Raw genomic sequence first — 18,217 nt, 5'->3', positions numbered from 1 at the left:
TTATGGCTCTATGGTTTTCAGCAAACTTCAAAGAAAAATAAAATTCCTTATGTTATATTAATACTAGCGTTTAGTTACTGAATAGTATCCATAGACAGATGACTGCTTCCTCTGTGTATAAAATGACAGCAATGTATGACAGCAAAAAACATGCATTTAACATCATGACAGTCTTTAAGAACAGGTCACTTGGACATGAACCAATCCTGGACACAGGGACAAAGAAGAAAGTCAAAGCAGTCTCTACTGATCTCCAGATATGTGCGCTTTGCAATTAGGTTAGAGACCTGTAAGTCTCAGCATCCGGTCCTGGTTAGAATCATAAGCCATTTTGGTACCAGTAAAGCTTCAAGATTGGCCAAAACCGGTTTGGCTCAATGGATAGAGCATCGGCTTGAGGACTGAAAGGTCCCGGGTTTGATTCCGGTCAAGGGCATGTGCCTTCGTTGCGGGCACATCCCCATTAGGGGGTGTGCAAGAGGCAGCTGATCAATGAATCTCTCTCATCGATGTTTCTAGCTCTCTATCCCTCTCCTTTCCTCTCTGTAGAAATCAATAAAATATATTTTTAAAAAAATTTTTAAAAAAGCTTCAAGATTGTTTTGTGGTTTATAAGGTCCAAGATTCCCTTGGTGGCCCAAATGAGTATGCTTAGGTACAATGCAGAATTTTCTGGTCTCCTAGTGAATGCTGCACATTCCACGGGGAACACACAATTACTCCATAGACGGCAAGAATTTTTAAAACATGCAATACTTAACTATTGAATCAGGGGCACTGACCTCTTTTACCTTAGATTGTCAAATAAAAAAAGTGACAACAGCCAACAGAACAATGATGGTCTGGTATGATGTATCAAAATTATACCTTTTTTTGTCAGATCGGCAAAAAATATAATATATTTTTCAGTGTGCAGCAGAATTTTCGTAATTAGTTTATGGGTGCCATGAGATGAGAAAGATTGAAAATCGCTGCAATAGACAAAATCTTTAAAATGTCTCCAAATTAGAAGTGACAATTTGTTTTAGTAGCTTGGTTCTCCTTCATCTTCTTCAGGCATTTAATTCTATTAAAATGTGTTCATCTAAGCTCCCTGTCTCCCCCGATGCCAATAGCAATCAGGGACCAACAGATTTTCCCAAGACTCTCTGAGATCAACTTTTTCACGTGTAACTTGGGAAAACAGGCCATGGGTACTAAAAACAAAAAGAATGCCAGCGATAGCAAACAATGGGACCAAAATTAGTGAAACTAGGTTGCTCTAATGATTCTGAAGAATAATTTTATTTTGTAGTGAAGTCTTTCTGAGTTCTTTTGATATACTACATGCATTTTGCTTGTGATAAGTAGTTTCTACCTACTTATAATCATAACAAAGCTTATTGTTGAGTAGGTAGTTTATAATTTTGTTTAAGATTTACGTGGCCAATTTAAAGCAATTTCCCCCTATCTGGATGATACATTGTTAATAAATAAAAAAAAAATATTAGGAATCAAGAGTTTTAAATGACAGACTCAAGAAGTTGAAGGGGTATTCTCTGTCACCAAGGCAACCATCCTGATTCTTTTAGATGACAACCAAGTTTATTAAATTATTATGAGGGTTGTGAATTTCAAAGAAAGCCTTTTATCATAATGGTTTCTATATATATCTTGCAAGCACCAGACAATATAAAATGCTCAATTACATTTTTCCTAATTTTAATATTAAAAATTCAAATTATTTCTTCATTTAAACATATCTCTATTTGCAAGATTCTGCCAAGTGTGATTAGCATACGAAAGTTAATTACGACAAAGAATCAACCAAACCTTTTCATCTTCTTAGTAACTAATTAGAAAATATTATGGGGATCTTTTTTTGTTAAATTCTCACTATTTTAGATAAATATAACAAAGGATGTATAAGTCTTTGTATTTTTCCATGATTTTCTAATGATTTTTTGTTGGTAAACAAAAATTCTGAGGAAAGTACAACTATTATTGAAGGAAATAAAGAGAAATATTTCTCCCCCTCAAAGCACCTTGTGCTTATAATTCAGTGGACATACATGTCAGATACAGTGATAGAGAAATATTGAGGACAGTTTTCTTCAGTAATGTTGAATGCCATAAACATAAAAATACTTTGGATCTTTATTCTGTTAGGTTTGATTCTTTGGAAAAATGTCATAAAATAAAATAAAAATTTAAGATGAAGATAACACCTATTCCATTTCATTTTTACCATTAATTTAGTCATCTCACACTAATCCATCTTTTCCTTTGAATTTTGTTTTCTCGATTATAAAACGAGGTGTTATTTCCCACATGACCATAAACCAGACAGAGGTGAAAATGATTACATATGATACCGTTTAGGAGATAATCACTAGTGGACTTTACAGATTTGGAAAAGGTTTTGAGAGCTTCATACTGGATGATATACTAGACAGGATTAATGTGGCTGCACATCAGAATCATCTGGGGAGATTTTAAAATCTATTCCTGAGCTGCAGTCCAAACTTAATCAATTATTGTAGTCTCTCATGGTGAGGAACCCTTTAGAGCTCTCCAATTTCAGTCAGCTCTCAGGTGGTTTTAGAACCACAGTCAGAATACTGTCTAGACTGACGTTTCTCAAATTTTAATGTGCATATGAGTCGCCTGGGGAGTCTTCTTAACATGCAGATTCTGATTCGGTTGGTCTAGAAGAAGCCTGGTTCTGCATTTCTAACTCACTCTCAGAAGATGCCAATGCGGCTATTCCATGGAGCACGTTTGACTTGTGATACGAATCAGGGAGAGTCAAATACACTGGTTTTGCTGAAATACTTGGGGAAAAGCATACTCTTCTCTCCTGAGTTGCTAAAGAAAATAAAAGAAAAAAAAAATATATATGTATATATATATATATATATATATATATATATATATATATACACACACACATATATATATATATATATTCTTTTTTTTCTTTTCTTTTCTTTTCTTTTTTTTATATATATATGCCTCAGACTTCTGTTAATTATAATTGCCATGGAGAGGATATCCTGACCGAGAATTAAACAAATAAAACACATGAACAAAGCAAGGTCAGGAGCAAAGAGGGGGGGTACCAATGATGTTAAAAAGCCTATATTTAGATATCTTCTAGCCAGTTTTTTCTTGTATTTTTCACTTATTTGAAGTAATCCTATATAATAATAAAGAGATAATATGCAAATTGACCATCACACCCTCACAAGATGGCTGCCTATGACCAGGCCAGTAGGGCAGTAAGTGAGGGACAACCAAACAACTAAACAAGCAGGCTGTGTGGGGCGACCAGACTAGCAGGGAGGTTAGTGAGGGATGACCAAACAACTGAACAAGCAGGCTGCATGGAATAACCAGGCTGGCGTGGGGGGTGGAGGGGGAGAGACAGTAAGAGGGGACCAGGCCTGTAGGGGAGTTGTGCAGTTGGGAATGACCAGGCTGGCAAGGGAGGCGGTTGGGGGCAACAGGATGGCATGGGAGGAGTTGGGAACGATTAGGCTGGCAGGGGGGGCCAGTGACGGGTGACTAGGCTGGTCGGGGAGGGGAGTTAGGAGAGACAAGGTTAGCAAGAAGGGGGTAGTTGGGAGCAACCTGGCCAGCAGTGGGTTTGGGGGAGGGCAGTTAGGGGTTACCAGGCAGACAGGCAGGTGAGTGATTAGGAGTCAGTGGTCCAGGATTGTGAGAGGGATGTCCAAATGCTGGTTTAGGCCTGATCAGACCTAAACCAGCAGTTAAACACCCCCAAGGGTTCCTGGATTGGAGAGAGTGCAGGCTGGGCGGAGGGGACTCACCCCCCATGCACAAATTTCATGTACCAGGCCTCTAATAAAGTATATTTACCACCAAGCCAGTTTGAAATGCATTTTGTTTTTTTGTGGACAAAATAATTCTAATTAAGACATCACTTGAATTTGATACAGAAGTTGAGAACCACTGATAACTTTTCTGTTTTGATTTTTAAAAATATATTTTTATTGATTTCAGAGAGAGGAAAGGAAAGGGAGAGAGAAATAGAAACAATGCTGAGAGAGAACCATTGATTGGCTGTCTCCTGCATACCCCGTACTGGGGATAGAGGCCAAAACCCAAGCATGTGTCCTGACTGAAAATCAAACCATGACCTCTGGTTCATAGGCCTAAGCTCAACCACTGAGCCACATGGACTGGGCTCTGTTTTGATTTTTTTTTTAAACTTATTTTTCAGCCAGTTTTTCTAAATTAAAATACATAATCTGGAACAGGAATCACATTAAGCCATCTGGATTTAACCTGCACCTTAGTTTATCATGATTTGGGGAAAAAGAAACATACAGAGCTAGAGGGAAAAAGAGTCTGGAATACAGTAAACTTAACAGCTTTCCATTCATACACACCTCAATTACGTGTCCAGTTTTACTTACAGGTAATCTTAGCAGCACTGAGATTATTCTTGTTCTAACAAGAACGACTTAGAATGGTTGGGCCTGTGTGGAGTTGTCTCAGACAGCCTTTTCATTCCCCATGAGGCTGGTGCCAAAATCTGATCTCTTGCTTTCTTTGGCCTGTTCCTTTGGGCTATGGTCTTATCCACTGTTCTTTTCCTCATCCTGGTTCTAGTTTCCTTGCCTTGATGGAGACAAGTAGCAAATGGTACTCAAATTGCCTGCCACGGTGGGTCCAGAACTCACAACACCTGCAACTACTTGAGAAGTGGATTTCTGGGTCATTCACCATATTTCCATTGACTTCTGCTTCCTCAGCCTTTTTCATCCTAATGCACACCTCCAAGCCCACTGTCTGTTCTCCCTGGGCTTGGTTACCCGGTCACCACCGATCTGATTAATACTGAGAAAGACAGAATTTAAAGCACAGAGTTCCGCCTGAGCTGGAGGGCAGTATACAACCGTGCAGCTATGCAATGAGCTCTGATCGAGACTTATTTAAAGAGGACCAAAAATAAATGTACCTTCTTAACAATGTTACTGTGACCTACCTAGTAACCAATATTCTGAGGCTATGAATTTTAACAAGTTTAGTTACCTTTCCATTCTCCCTCCTTTTCTCCCCATATTTTCTCGGGCACTTAATGTCCAGCCTGGTCTAAGTCGCTGAAGCTGCCAGCAAAGATGGATGCAATGAAATCTGTGGCACGGGAACTTGTCCATCTATCTTACTCATGGTGACTCGATGCAATCTTCTCAATGGCCTAATCCTAAAGTCTTGAATATTTATGATGCTCAAATTTCCTGGCTCTTCCTTATTCAACCTGACTGCAAAGAGCTATTGTGGATTTCAATAAAGTGAGAAAAATACACAGTGAAGGAACTGAGTTTAAATTTACTGGGATCTTTTTGACCTGAGAAGCTTTAGGGCAATTTAAAAACACAACTATAAGGAGGATGTAATTTGTTTTGCTCTAAGCAGAGAAGAGACCCTTCCTGTGCCGTTGACATGCATCAGGTACAATCTTACAGAAATATCAGTCATCATATGTGGCCCTGTTCAAACTTAATGGCAGCCCCTTATTTCAAAGAGCAATTACAAATTTAACACTTTAAGTGCATTTAAATAAAAATGCTTCATATAGACACCAGCAATTGAATGAACAACAAAAGCCTGGTCATTTAGTTAATATAACTTAGCTAAATATTATAATATTTAGCTAAGTTATATTAACTAAATATATATAATATAATATTTAGCTAAATATATATAATATAACTTAGCTAAATATATCTGAAAGGGAAAGAATATTAATGAAGATGTTAATAGATAATAATTTAGATGAATAAAGATTAAATGTTTCTGAGACTATCATTCAGATTATAAAATAAAACTGTTAAAGCACAACATTTAAAGCAAGTGTTTCAATCTGTCATTGTTGAGCATGAATTTGGTTGACACTTCTATTATAGAGAAAGGGTGAATAACGATATTAAAATATTTCTTCTAATTAATTTCCTTTCACTGTGCACCAATCCATGCACCAGGACACTAGTAATGAAATAAGAATACAAATTTAGAATCAATAAATCTGGCCATGTGGAGAATAAAGAACATGGAAATCTTATTGGGGCATTTCCAAGACTACAGAATGCAGCCCTCATTCCCACAGTCCCAATGCACATCGGTCTGTGAGTTAGATGGATTCACACATCTATCGAAGAAGGCATCAATTAAATAATCAGCTGAAAAAGAATGGGTTCAGTTTCACCGGAAAGAACTGAGTATTTCTTTATCTAACTATAAATCTTGATCTAATCATTAAATACTCTATATTAAAAATAAATTAAGCCTAAAACTCAAGTAAAATATAGTTAGGTATTGCTGAAGATCAATATTACCACAGAGAAAGATTTTTGCTTCAAAAGAGAAACAAACAAACAAACAAACAAAAAACACCAACCTTTTTTTTTCAAGGGAGGCTCTTCTGTTTCTCCTAAACCAAGACAAAAAGCAAAAAATTAGAAAATCTTTTAACATAGCACAATATTGCTTCTCTATTTTCCCATTTTATTTTTTTGTTTTTTAGAAAAACATCTATCTGTTTTGACAACAAAAATCCTTATATTGTTTTGTTTTCAAAATTCCAGTTTTTAAACATGAACTTTGTTTAGGTACATTTATTAGACATGGTTCTACTTTTATGAGTTCAATAAAATTGTGGCAGTGATCCATATTATACATCATAGTTTGTATATCATGTTAATTTCAGTTCTCTATTGTTCTTCTCCACCTCTCACTGGGGCCAAATACAAATTCAGACAAAGTCATATAAAGGGCTAAAATAATAGGAGCTTTCCTGGTAATCAAGGCTGAATACATGATGACTAAGGTTGTCCTTAAAATTTTACTAAAATGCAGAATCAAAATACTTTGTCTTTTCACATCTATTCAATAGTAACTTATGTGTAATTTGAGTTTATTTATTTTTATTTAATAGTATATGAGTACATATATTAGTTGCATAATTGTCGTAAAATTTAGAATGTGTCCCTCTATTCTATGCCTTCATTTAATTCAATAAATTTACTTTTGATTATGATTTTAATAGGATTTGACTAAGATCATGATTTATGTGCATAAAACATCTATATGTATATTTAGTTTTATAGTTATTTCAGCTTTTCTAAGAATACACTTGTGAAACAGCTATTACTTTCTTCCGAGAAACATGTAAATGTTACTATTGTGGGTTTAAAGTAGCACAAAATAAGAACTTCTTACTATTGACATATTTGCCATAATTGCATATAAACTATAAGGTAAAAATCAAATGAGACACATTTACTGCATTCGGCCTTCTATTGATTCTCTATAAGCACTCAGAAGTACTAGTATATTCATTTTGGTTTAGATAGATTGACCCAAGTTCTCATTTTTGCTTAAATGTAAGCAAACCCCTAGGATGGGTATCTAAAATTGGTCCCAGCAGTTAAATATGTCTCTTTGCTCTTTGTACCTGTATCAGTATCCTCGTCCCCCTCATCTTCTTCTTCTTCATCACCCTCAGACGAGATGATGTCAGACAACAAAGAAAAGAAGCCATAGACCCAGTCAGTAGTCTCCTCCACTGCATGATGCACGAATTTTAGAGGATCTGAGCCAATCTTGGAAATAGAGCTTGCTAAAAGTAATTTTAAAAGAAGAAAATTTTACAGTAATTAAAAAAAATAAATAAGGAAAATTTCCAGATTTGTTCTTTTAACTAAATGAATACATCAATTTTATGAATTTAAACAATATCTTGGCTACATTTTTTTTCTCAGAAATATAAATCACTTTTTTTTTTTTAGTAAGCACATGTATTCAATTAAAAAGAAACATTATTGGGTAACTGTGGTTCAAATACTATGGGGTAGCCAAGAATGCAGCTGCCCTTGAGAAATTTTAATCTAAATAAAAGTTTAACGTGGGAAAAAATTAGAAATATATTAAAATAATGTATAGTTATGTTGTCCAAATTGCAATATATATATTCTAAGATATGGATGGTCAGGAACAGATGAAATCATGGTTGGCCCATATTGTACTGGAAACATCATGGTAAAGGAGACTTTAAATTTTCAGATAAGCTCTAAGTTTCAAGTTGACTTAAGTAGCTGTGACTAAAACTGATAGGTCCATTTATTATCATTTGTGATACAGTAAGAAAAATATGAAATTGTCAAGGTAGTGATCATATTGAGCTCTGGTTAGATTCAATTTGTTTACCCTCGTTAGATATCCCAATACCAAAAAATAAAAAGTCTTTAAACTTCTTATAACTTTAGTGGATAAAATTAGAAAACAAACAAAGTACACAAATGTCTCCTTTTCTTTTATCCCAGGAGATATAAAGCATTTTCAGAATGAGAGGTTACATAATAAAAATGTAAGCCATTAGCCATTTTAGGGATTTTCAAAATATTGTTCTTCTCATTCAAATTATAAGAAAATTTCTCTGAAGGGGTAAGAACAGTGCTTAAGATCTAATTGAAGAGGTGGTCTACCCAGAAACACAGTATACATTATACCTGATTTTTCATCAACCTGTAGTTAAATTTTAGACTTATATTTTCCTTAATTTAAAAATGTGCTTTAGTTTTTCAGACATTATTTTTTTCTCTTTGATATTTTAAGAGACCAGAATTATACCAACATATTATATTATCTGTAGGTTAAATACTTCAACCTTAGTGTTTAACTCTGATTGTGATAGGAAGTCACGGAAAGAGGAATGAAGTGATTTTACTCATGCAATGTCTTTTGCTGTGTTGAGTATTGGAAGAATTCCAGATGGGAAACAGGAAGATCAGAAAGGAGCCAAATGAAGTAATCTAGCAGAAAAATTACCATAATTTCTATCAGGGTCTTAACAGTATGTGGGATGAGATGTGATCAGATTCTGAATGAATTTGAAAGATAGAATTAATCGTATAGACTGACAGTTTGCCTGTAGGGTGTGAAAGAGAAGGGTACAGGATAACTCATTTACTAAAATGGGAAGAACTTGAGAGAAGCAGCAGGGATTTTAGGGGGAATGTATAAATAGTTGAGTTTCAGACTTGTCACACTTAAGTTGCCTTTTACACATCTATATGTCATATTGTATACCTCACTATGATCTACAAAAGGGAAGTCCTCACTGAAGGTAGAAACTTGGGAGTTTGACAGAGAACAGAAGACATGGAAAGACATGACATTGAATGTGATCAACAAGAGAGTATATCCAGGAACACTCCAATGTTTAGAATATAGGAATAAGTCAGAGAAGGAGAGATGAACAGGGAAGGAGGGAGGGAGTAAGAAAGAGGGGGGGGGAGAGAGAGAGAGAGAGAGAGAGAGAGAGAGAGAGAGAGAGAGAGAGAGAGAGAGAGAGAGAATGGGGAATTGAAACATAGACAAAAAAAAGAGCATAATGTACTAGCTGTACTAGATAGATATGAAGTGAAGAATTGTTTTGAGGATGAATGATCACTGACAAATGTAGCTGATAGGTCAAGTGAGAATGACTTTTAGCTTTACTGATGATGTCACTGGCAATCCCAAAAGACAGTTTCAGTGGGATGCATTCAAGACCAAATGGGAAGTGTCTAGAGGCAGTAAGTACATTTTACTGTAAAGTAAATGGCAGAAATTTAAAAATGATTGAAGAAGGACTGGAATCATAATGGGTTTTCTGTTGTTGGTACTGTTAAAGAAGTAAGAAATCTTCTATTTTTTATGCTGATGGGTAAGATTCCAAGAGAAGGGGGAAATGATAGGAGAGAGATTTCTGGGGAAATTTTAAATTTTATGTTCTATTTGAGAAGATTCACAACCCATTCAAGGATGACAAGTTATAAAACACTGGCCACAGAGAAACCTATCTCCAGGATTCAATGTCACTGTAGCTTTACTCTCTGGTCTTTATTTTGCTACATTCTGGACAGTTTTGTGTGAGCAAGGTATAGTAATCTGAATGGATAGATTAAATCTCAGAGAAAGGGAATGAATGGATTTTATCATTGCAATTGAGAATTTTAAAAGAATTATATATATGGAACTGGATTGTACTGACATCATTAAAGACATTTTAGCCCTGGCATATTTTATATCTAATGGAAGAATACTGCAAATGGGGTTTTTATGATCTGAATAGATTGAGACCATTTATCCATTGCTGTTCTTTCTAAGTGTTCACTGAGGATCATAACAATAAAATCCAACAAAATACACATCTGTTTAATTATCCCTATGCTTAAATGTATTATACAAACTCTGCACACACACACACACACACACACACAAAACATATATATATATATGGCATGGGTTTAAAATAGTCAAATCAAGCTACTTTTATGAAGTCAATGTTGCTGGCTTGAGATCAGCTTCTGATTTTTAGCCACTGAGACAACAACTTTAAAAAATGATAGATATGGCCAAAACTGGTTTGGCTCAGTGGATAGAGCCTGTGGACTGAAAGGTGCCAGGTTCAATTCTGGTCAAGGGCATGTACCTTGGTTGCGGGCACATTCCCAGTGGGGTGTGTGCAGGGGACAGCTGATTGATGTTTCTCTCTCATCAATGTTTCTAATTTTCTATCCCTCTCCCTTCTTCTCTGTAAAAAATCAATAAAATATATTTTAAAAATGATAGATATGGACTAGAAATAGATATAGACATAGATATAGATATTGAATAAGATAGCAGTCCTCAAGTAAATCTTTATTCCCTCCATCAGACACCCAAATCATTTCAAAGGGAATAATATACAATGCAACTAAACCTTTTATTAATGTCTTCCTTTTTAAGAGTACTCAGATAACTTTACTTTCTTACCTCTCCTGTTCCCATGAGTTAAATTACATATATCACAGTGAGGATCCTCAGATAACAACAATGGGTAACACTTATAAAGTGCATATTACCTGCAAGATATTATTCTGAAAACTTTACAAATATTAACTCACTTTTTCCTTTCAGTAATCCAATTTGGTAGCTATATTATTTTGTCTCTATATTAAATATAGAAACACTGGGACACAAAGTATTTAAATAATATGGCTAAGGTTTTACAGCTAGTAAATGATGGAGTCCAATTTTGTACCATCCAGAGCATGATTTTTTGCTATTATACTGCTGTCAATTAAGCAATAACATGAATTCACAATTGTTTCTGGAATAAGATGTTGGATGGGAGATTCCTGGAGTGGTTTTCTTGCTGTTAAAAGCAGGAAAATTGTGGCATGGAGTCAGAGAACCTGGAGCTGCTGTAGCCACCTTATACCCACACGAGCTGTGGCTGGGTCACTAAGAAAGGCAAAGGTTAAAAATGAAAGAACTTGAGTGCATGACATTGCTGAGGCATTGAATTGTCCAATGTTGGAATAATCACCTGCTTCCAGCACTCCTATTATATGCGATAAGAAATGTTCCTCAGTGTTCAAGTACTCTTAATATTGTAGTATCTTCTTCTATTTCTTACAGAAATGTATACCACCAGATGCAGGAGAAACTGCTTTAGGCTCCTTAAGATCAGTAATTGGATTCTTGACACTCATAAAAGAGTGCCAAGAGAAGCAAGAAAAAGTTTAAAGTTAAATAAGGTTTTTATTTGTTCTCTGTCCTTGAAGACACACTTTATAGATTCTTAAGTTTCTAAATATACTAGGGAAATTAAATTAGTCATTTTTTCTACTTTCCTCCTAAGGAACCAATTCCATGGTTTCACCATTATCTTTGACCATCAGTCTTATGTTCTTTAAGCTATATTTGACTCTTCTTTATCTCTCGTATCTGGAGAAGCATCAGCAAATGATGGTTACAAGAATGGGCTCTAAACTCAAATTGATAGCATTCAAGCTCAAGGCCCCCTCCTTGGGCCGTGCCAAACCATATTGGAACCAGAAACAAAATGAAAAATTGGTAAAAATGATCCTGTCTTCATTTAAAATTTTTGATATTTTATAATCATAGTTGCTTGAATTAATTTTGAATTGTTAAATATGGCATTAAAATATCATTTATTTTAATTGATAAATTTTCTAGAACTCTTAAATTTTACATGGAAGGTAAGTCCTTTACCCACCTCAGTCTAGTCCTGGTGCTTCTCCAACTAATAGCTGTGTGATGATCAGAAAATCAGCTTTTGCCATGTTTATGCAATTCATGGAGACATCTGCTTTTTCCAAAGTCACTAAGCTAAATCAAGACCACAATGCCTCATGCCAATTATTTCTATATTCTGCCTGCTCATAATCCAATTTATAATATGCTGAATTCTGACAAGCAGTGTTATATAGTGGGGAGGAGGAGGAATCTCAAAGCATGCTGTGCTTCAATAAGAGTAATAATATCTCACAAGGCATTATGAGTATTATATGAAATAATACATATAAATCACATACCATAGTGCCTGGGAATTAATCAATGTCAATGTGAAGAAATAAGCAAGATTGTCTTTGAATCTAGAATAATCCAGAGGCTCTTCAAACTTTGCTAGTCAGGGCTGACAGCTTCCCCTCCCCTCAGCATCAGGCTCCATGTATGATCTCACCTTCTCTCAGTTTCCAAATACTATAGGACTGTATCCTCTTGGGTGTTTGGCACTTTAATTCTGACTGTATGGTATCCATTCTCAAATAAGTTATTCTCCCCCACTCTCCCGCAGCTATAAGGCTGCCCTCCTGCTTTCCTTATCAAACTAAAGAGCAACTAAGAGAAGCATCTCTAGATTTGCCCATCTGCATCTGTCTAAGCCACTACATGGAATGGCAGGAGAACAGGGGTCTCAGTCATCTTGTGATTCTGCTCAGGAGTCTCTGCCTGCACCGGAAGATACTGAGCACAGAGAAGTAAATTCCCACAAGACAATACAGCTACTAAATGGTGGATCCAGTATTCTAACCCACTGTTCTAGCCCCCAGAGCCTGTATTCAACTACAATACTTTGGTTCTTGTCTTGAAAGTCATGTATTTGGTTTTTTTTATTTGTTTGTTTTGTGTTTTGCTCACTTGTTTATTTGTTTTTGATTGCTATATATGCTTAGCAACTACTTTTTGTTTAGATCATACAAATTCTATTGAATGATATGTGTCAGGCAGTGAGCAGGGAGATAGATATATTGAAATGAATAAGACTATTTTACCTTTGTGATACTTGTGGCCTAATCAGGGAGACAGAAGTTTAAAAGGTATCATAAATGTAAAGCCTATCACTATCAATGTCATCATAAACTGATATTTTATGAAGAAATGCTTTGCACATTACTCAACATTCAGAGTGTAAAATGATTCTACCACCCTTTCCTTTATTTAATTGTTTATGCATCATTATTTCATGTTAATATTGATTCAAATGTTTATTGAGCTCTTATGTATAAGCAGTAGAAAAAAATCAAGTGAATGAAATATATAAAGCTATTCACTATATATATATATATATATATTTTACAAACCTAGCAGGTCAGTTAAGAAAGATACTAAATAAATAATCTGACCCAATTAAATATATACAATTTAGAATAAATGCTTAGAGTAAAGAGTAAAAAATATGAGGAATTATTATAGAGTGACGTGATTTTTATTGAAAGTTCAGGAATGATTCTTTTTAAGGAAATGAATTTAAGCATAGCACTGAAAGATGTATAATAGCTGGTCTATCAAGAAGTGAGTATTCACATATGCTATGATTTATAATTGTGGATATAGATGGATATAATTATAAATCCCAATGTAAGCTCTCATTTGCTAAGGTTTATGCAAGTGATCTAGAGCATTGGTATCATACCTTTAGACTTTTTGACCTCAAATTGACAACCAGTAAAAACCTGGGGTCCAACACAGAATTATTGGCTTTTGATTTTATAAACGAACAAACAAATAAATAATATTAAAAAACAGTGACAGAAACAATATTTTTAATTTTATCATAATTTCAAAAGAGACTTTTAAGACCAGAATGCATGGGCAATAGAATTAATAACGTTCCTTTAAGATGAAAAAATTCTTTTCTTTTCCTCCTCTCTTGTTTCATGAAGAATCAACCAATTTTGATTAAGGTCTGGGAATCATTGGACTACAGAGCCTCCTGCTTCCCTGAGATATTTATAAACAGATTGGAATTGTGTATGAAGTGCATTTCTTTAAGTTTAGTGACCAAAAGGACCAAACAGTCCTGGAACAGTGAACAGAAAATGTGGAATATGAGATAAGACTTAAATCAGAATGAGTAGTACACTAAACGTTAAATATTCTTGAAAACTCAGTATACATGAGAACTGATAAAGTCTAAAATAGTGCATGTGGTGTCTCAGTATTCCAAGTCTCCTGAAATGTAACAATGTATTCATACATATACAGTCACACAGACATCTCTATAAACACAAAGACACACAGATACCTATAAAAAATACATATATGCATACCTGTTAAATGTTCAATTTACACATTGTGATTGACTTTGGGTCTTACCTGAATTATTTTGCCCCTCTAAACTTAGTCTGACAAGCAGTGCACCTGCTTAACTGGGCTAAGTGCCAGGGGGAAAGAATCAGGAAAATTAATTTCCAAGAGCAGTAGATAAATGGCACACCTCATTAGAAAATCTATTTAAAAGGCACATCAGGAGCTGTCTGCTAGAGTTTCATAAGAAATTGATGCTTCCTACCATCATGTCCTTGCTGGCTCTCTTCTCAAATTACTGATCTTACTTCCTGGTAATAAGATTCAAATTCCAGTTACATTTAATGAGTGCCTCCTATGTGCCAGGCACATATGTTTTACATAGATTAGCTTATCTAATTCCTACGGAATTGTTTGAAATAAGTATGTTTTGTGCAATGCATGCAAAAATTATCAAATGTTGTTTGAGACCACCTGGTATTGCCATATAATTATTTTTCCCCTTCTTATGAATGAGGATGCTAATAAATTATGACCCTCATTCTTAGGCAAAAAGAGCCAAGAGTTACTACTTATTTTTCTTGCACATTCTGACCTAGAGGGAAATCAGAACATCCACTAATGCCTACATTTATGATCATCTCTTTTGAAATCCTATTTGTTTGTATGTGTTGCTTAGAGAAAAAGTTGTCTCTGTATATATGAAGCAAAGAAGTTGTAAGGAATTTCAACCAAATCCCACAAATTTTGGTCCTCAAAGAGTTATTGAATTATTGGGGCACCCCTGTGATTTCCGGAAGGGCTTCCTGGCTAGTTTGCAGAATTTGGGGCCAACACCTCTGGCAACCTTTGTGACCCCCTAGCCTCAATTACTAAAAAGTAAGGTTGTCCTTCCTCTTCCCTCCACACCTCCTATCACCCTTAACTTGGAGTTTCTGAAGACATTCATCTTCCAGGAGAGAACAAAAATGCAGGGTGGATAATATCTGGGCAATCAGGCATCTTGCTTTGTGCCTGTGGTCCTATAATAAATATTAATAGCTATTCATTTCACTTTCATGGGCATCCCTGTCTTAGATGATAAATTATAGTCATCCTAAATGGTAGCTTTGCATGCTGTCAAATCACTAAGCTGGAACTACATGTCCCAGAATTCCTTTACAAGTACTTTCCAGGTAAGTAGGGCACAAGAAAAAATTGTATGAGTTTTGGGAGGTAAAAAGGAAGTGCTAAGCCATTGTTTATTCTCTGAAGGTTGATGTAGGGCAGGTGCTGTTGCAGCTCAAGCACATTATCTCCCATATGCTGGCTGACCCTGACATGTGGCAATAGACCTCAGTGTGTCTGCCAGTTGTTACTGGACCGCCTCCTTTGGCATTTCCAAATCCTGGCCAGGTGTTTGTGCAGATTCCTTGGTGAAGGCACCAATTTATCCTGCAGCTCACCCACATCATCATGATTTGAGGTGACGTGAGTCAAACAAGGGTTCCATTTTGTCCTTGTCAGTTCCAGTTTGTTCATAGCTGTCCCTATTCTATTTCTACTTTTGCCCTTCCCAATGACGGGGTTCAGCACACCATATCCTAAAATTTGGCATCTTGGCATACTGAATTTATTCAACTGAAGGAATTTGAGGAATGGCAGATATTATAAGGACTTTCTGATCTTCTCCTAAAACAAATCATAAACCTGCTTTATGGAAAGGAGCATCCTTACTTCCCAAAACTAGAGGAATCAAATGAACAGGCCTTGGTATTTGCCCCAATTCATAACACGTAGCTCGTAACTCTTTTGCCCTATCACATTTTTCCACCACTTTTCACTCTTCATCAAACTTAGGATATAAATGTTTAGGTTCAACTGCTTCTTAAGTCCTTTCTTTCCTTATGAAGGCCCCAGCATCACATAAAACATATGTCAAATAAATTGGAATGCATTTTCTCTTTTGTTATCGGGACCCCAGCCCAAAATTTAGAAGGATAGAAGAAAAAAATATTCTTCCTTCCTACACCAATTTGCTCCTTGCTGACTTCTGACCCAGCCCGGACACATTACAAAGGCCTTCAAAAGTCATATAACAAGTCCCTTACTCTGTATTACACATAGTGATTCTATTTAGAGCAAACTCTGACAATTATACCACATATTTGTGGCCTCATGAGTCATCTTACCACATCACCTGTCTGTTTGAACCTATCATAATTACATTCCCAAATTACTGACCCACAGAATCATTCATTCTGGATGAAGCAGCTGCTATATTGTGAGGACACACGAGCATTAATGGGCAGCCATGGGGTGCATCTTGCCAATGGCTGTAAAACCCCAGAAATCATTCAGCCCCAGCAAATATCTTCACTGAAACCTCAAGGCATACCCTAAGCTAGAACCACCTTGCTAAGCCATTCCCAAATCCATAACACACAGAAAGAATGTAAAATAAATAGCAGTTATTGTTTTATTCCATTTACTTTTGAGGTAATTTATCATGTCACTATAGATAACATTACAAAACATAACCAACAGCATTTCATCTAATAAGCATTTTATTATTTTTACAATTTAATTTCGTTAAACTTACCAATTTTTAAAGTTGTTCAAAACTGTCTGGCTGAAATGAAGTTTTTATGGCATATTGTTTCTTATAATATAAAAAGTTGTTTCAAAATCCAAATGTCAATATCATTCTTTCCTTTAAGCAACTGTAGCAGACCACCTACTACAATATGTGACAGGCGCTCATATACAGAGATATATAAGACCATCTCTTCCTTGGGTAGGTTTACGCTTCTGTGAGACAGGTAAGAGAATAGATCCCTATAATACAATGTGTTAACTGATTTAAAACAAGTGCCCATAAGGTATGAAGAAATGAAAACATGGTACGGAGGATTCTTCTTAGGATGTCTGAGAATTTTTTACACAAAAAAGGTTGAATAGAATTTTTCTAGATAGAAGATTGAGGAATGAGTCTTTACTAGTGATATTCATATTTATACAGTGTTTGTGATAAACTAAGTTTTGTTCTAAGTACTTTAAGTATATTCACTTATATGCTTTTCTTAATCTTTTTACACAGGTACCATTATAATCCCTGCTTTATAGGTGATGAAACTGAGACAGAGTGAGGCTGAGAGACTTTTCCAGTATCCCACAGCTAGAAAAGTGGTAAGGTCTGGATTTAATACCAGGGAAATCCAACACCAGGGTTCACATTCTTAACTATTTTAACACACTTTCAGCTGTCTCAGCGGGCCTGGGAGAGAGGAACAGTATAAACAGAGACACTGAGCAGTGAGAGAACATTTTTCTAGAAAAAGTAGTGATATGATTGGAAAATAAGATGCATGAGCTGAAGCACAGAAAGAAAATGAAGAACTAAGCCAAGGACTTAGTCAATATCATGGCAAGGAACTTGCACGTAGGCAATAGGAAATAGTTGATGAAACTTGTGTTATGCAGATACCTTTGGAGCAATGTTAAAGGGGAGAGACTGGATGAAGGAGACAAGAAGAAACTGCATAAACACCCCGAAAAGAGAACCGAGGTCTGAAGTGTGGAAAAGGAGAAGGGAGAAAATGAGCATGGAGGAGCTGCCATGGAGCATGCTGACTAATCGGATGCCATGCAGATTTAAGAGATGACGTCCAGGTTTCTTTTTACAGGGAATGGATAGTGGGTTAGGTCATTAATAAATATAGAAAGCTGGAGGGGGGATCTCAGATAGGAGATGTGCTTAACAAACACTTCTTAAAAGAAGAAATGAAGTCGCAGTAATACAGAGGCTGTTTTTTCTCTATCACATGAAATGCCAATCACATAGGCATTATCCATAGCACCTAATTGC

General features: G+C 35.7%; 1 protein-coding gene across 14 annotated transcripts in view; it reads right to left on the bottom strand.

Moving 5' to 3' along the window:
• TRDN (triadin) overlaps positions 1-18,217 on the bottom strand; it is a 241,099-nt gene that overhangs the window by 184,369 nt on the left and 38,513 nt on the right. For all 14 annotated transcript variants that reach the window (XR_014795499.1, XR_014795500.1, XM_084889625.1 and 11 more), the window contains exons 3-4: positions 7,463-7,627; positions 6,407-6,439 (exon numbers count right to left, since the gene is read on the bottom strand). Coding sequence is in view for 12 of the 14 variants with exons in the window: in XM_084889625.1 (XP_084745751.1) it covers positions 6,407-6,439; positions 7,463-7,627 (198 nt within the window). In the remaining 2 variants the exon portion in view is untranslated. The remainder of the gene's footprint in view (positions 1-6,406; positions 6,440-7,462; positions 7,628-18,217) is intronic.

The sequence above is a fragment of the Pipistrellus hanaki genome (assembly GCF_964339955.1).
Source record: "Pipistrellus hanaki genome assembly, chromosome: 7".
Classification (NCBI taxonomy): Eukaryota; Metazoa; Chordata; class Mammalia; order Chiroptera; family Vespertilionidae; genus Pipistrellus; species Pipistrellus hanaki.
Note: the sequence above shows the minus strand (reverse complement) of the source record. Positions and strands in the feature narration are given on the sequence as shown.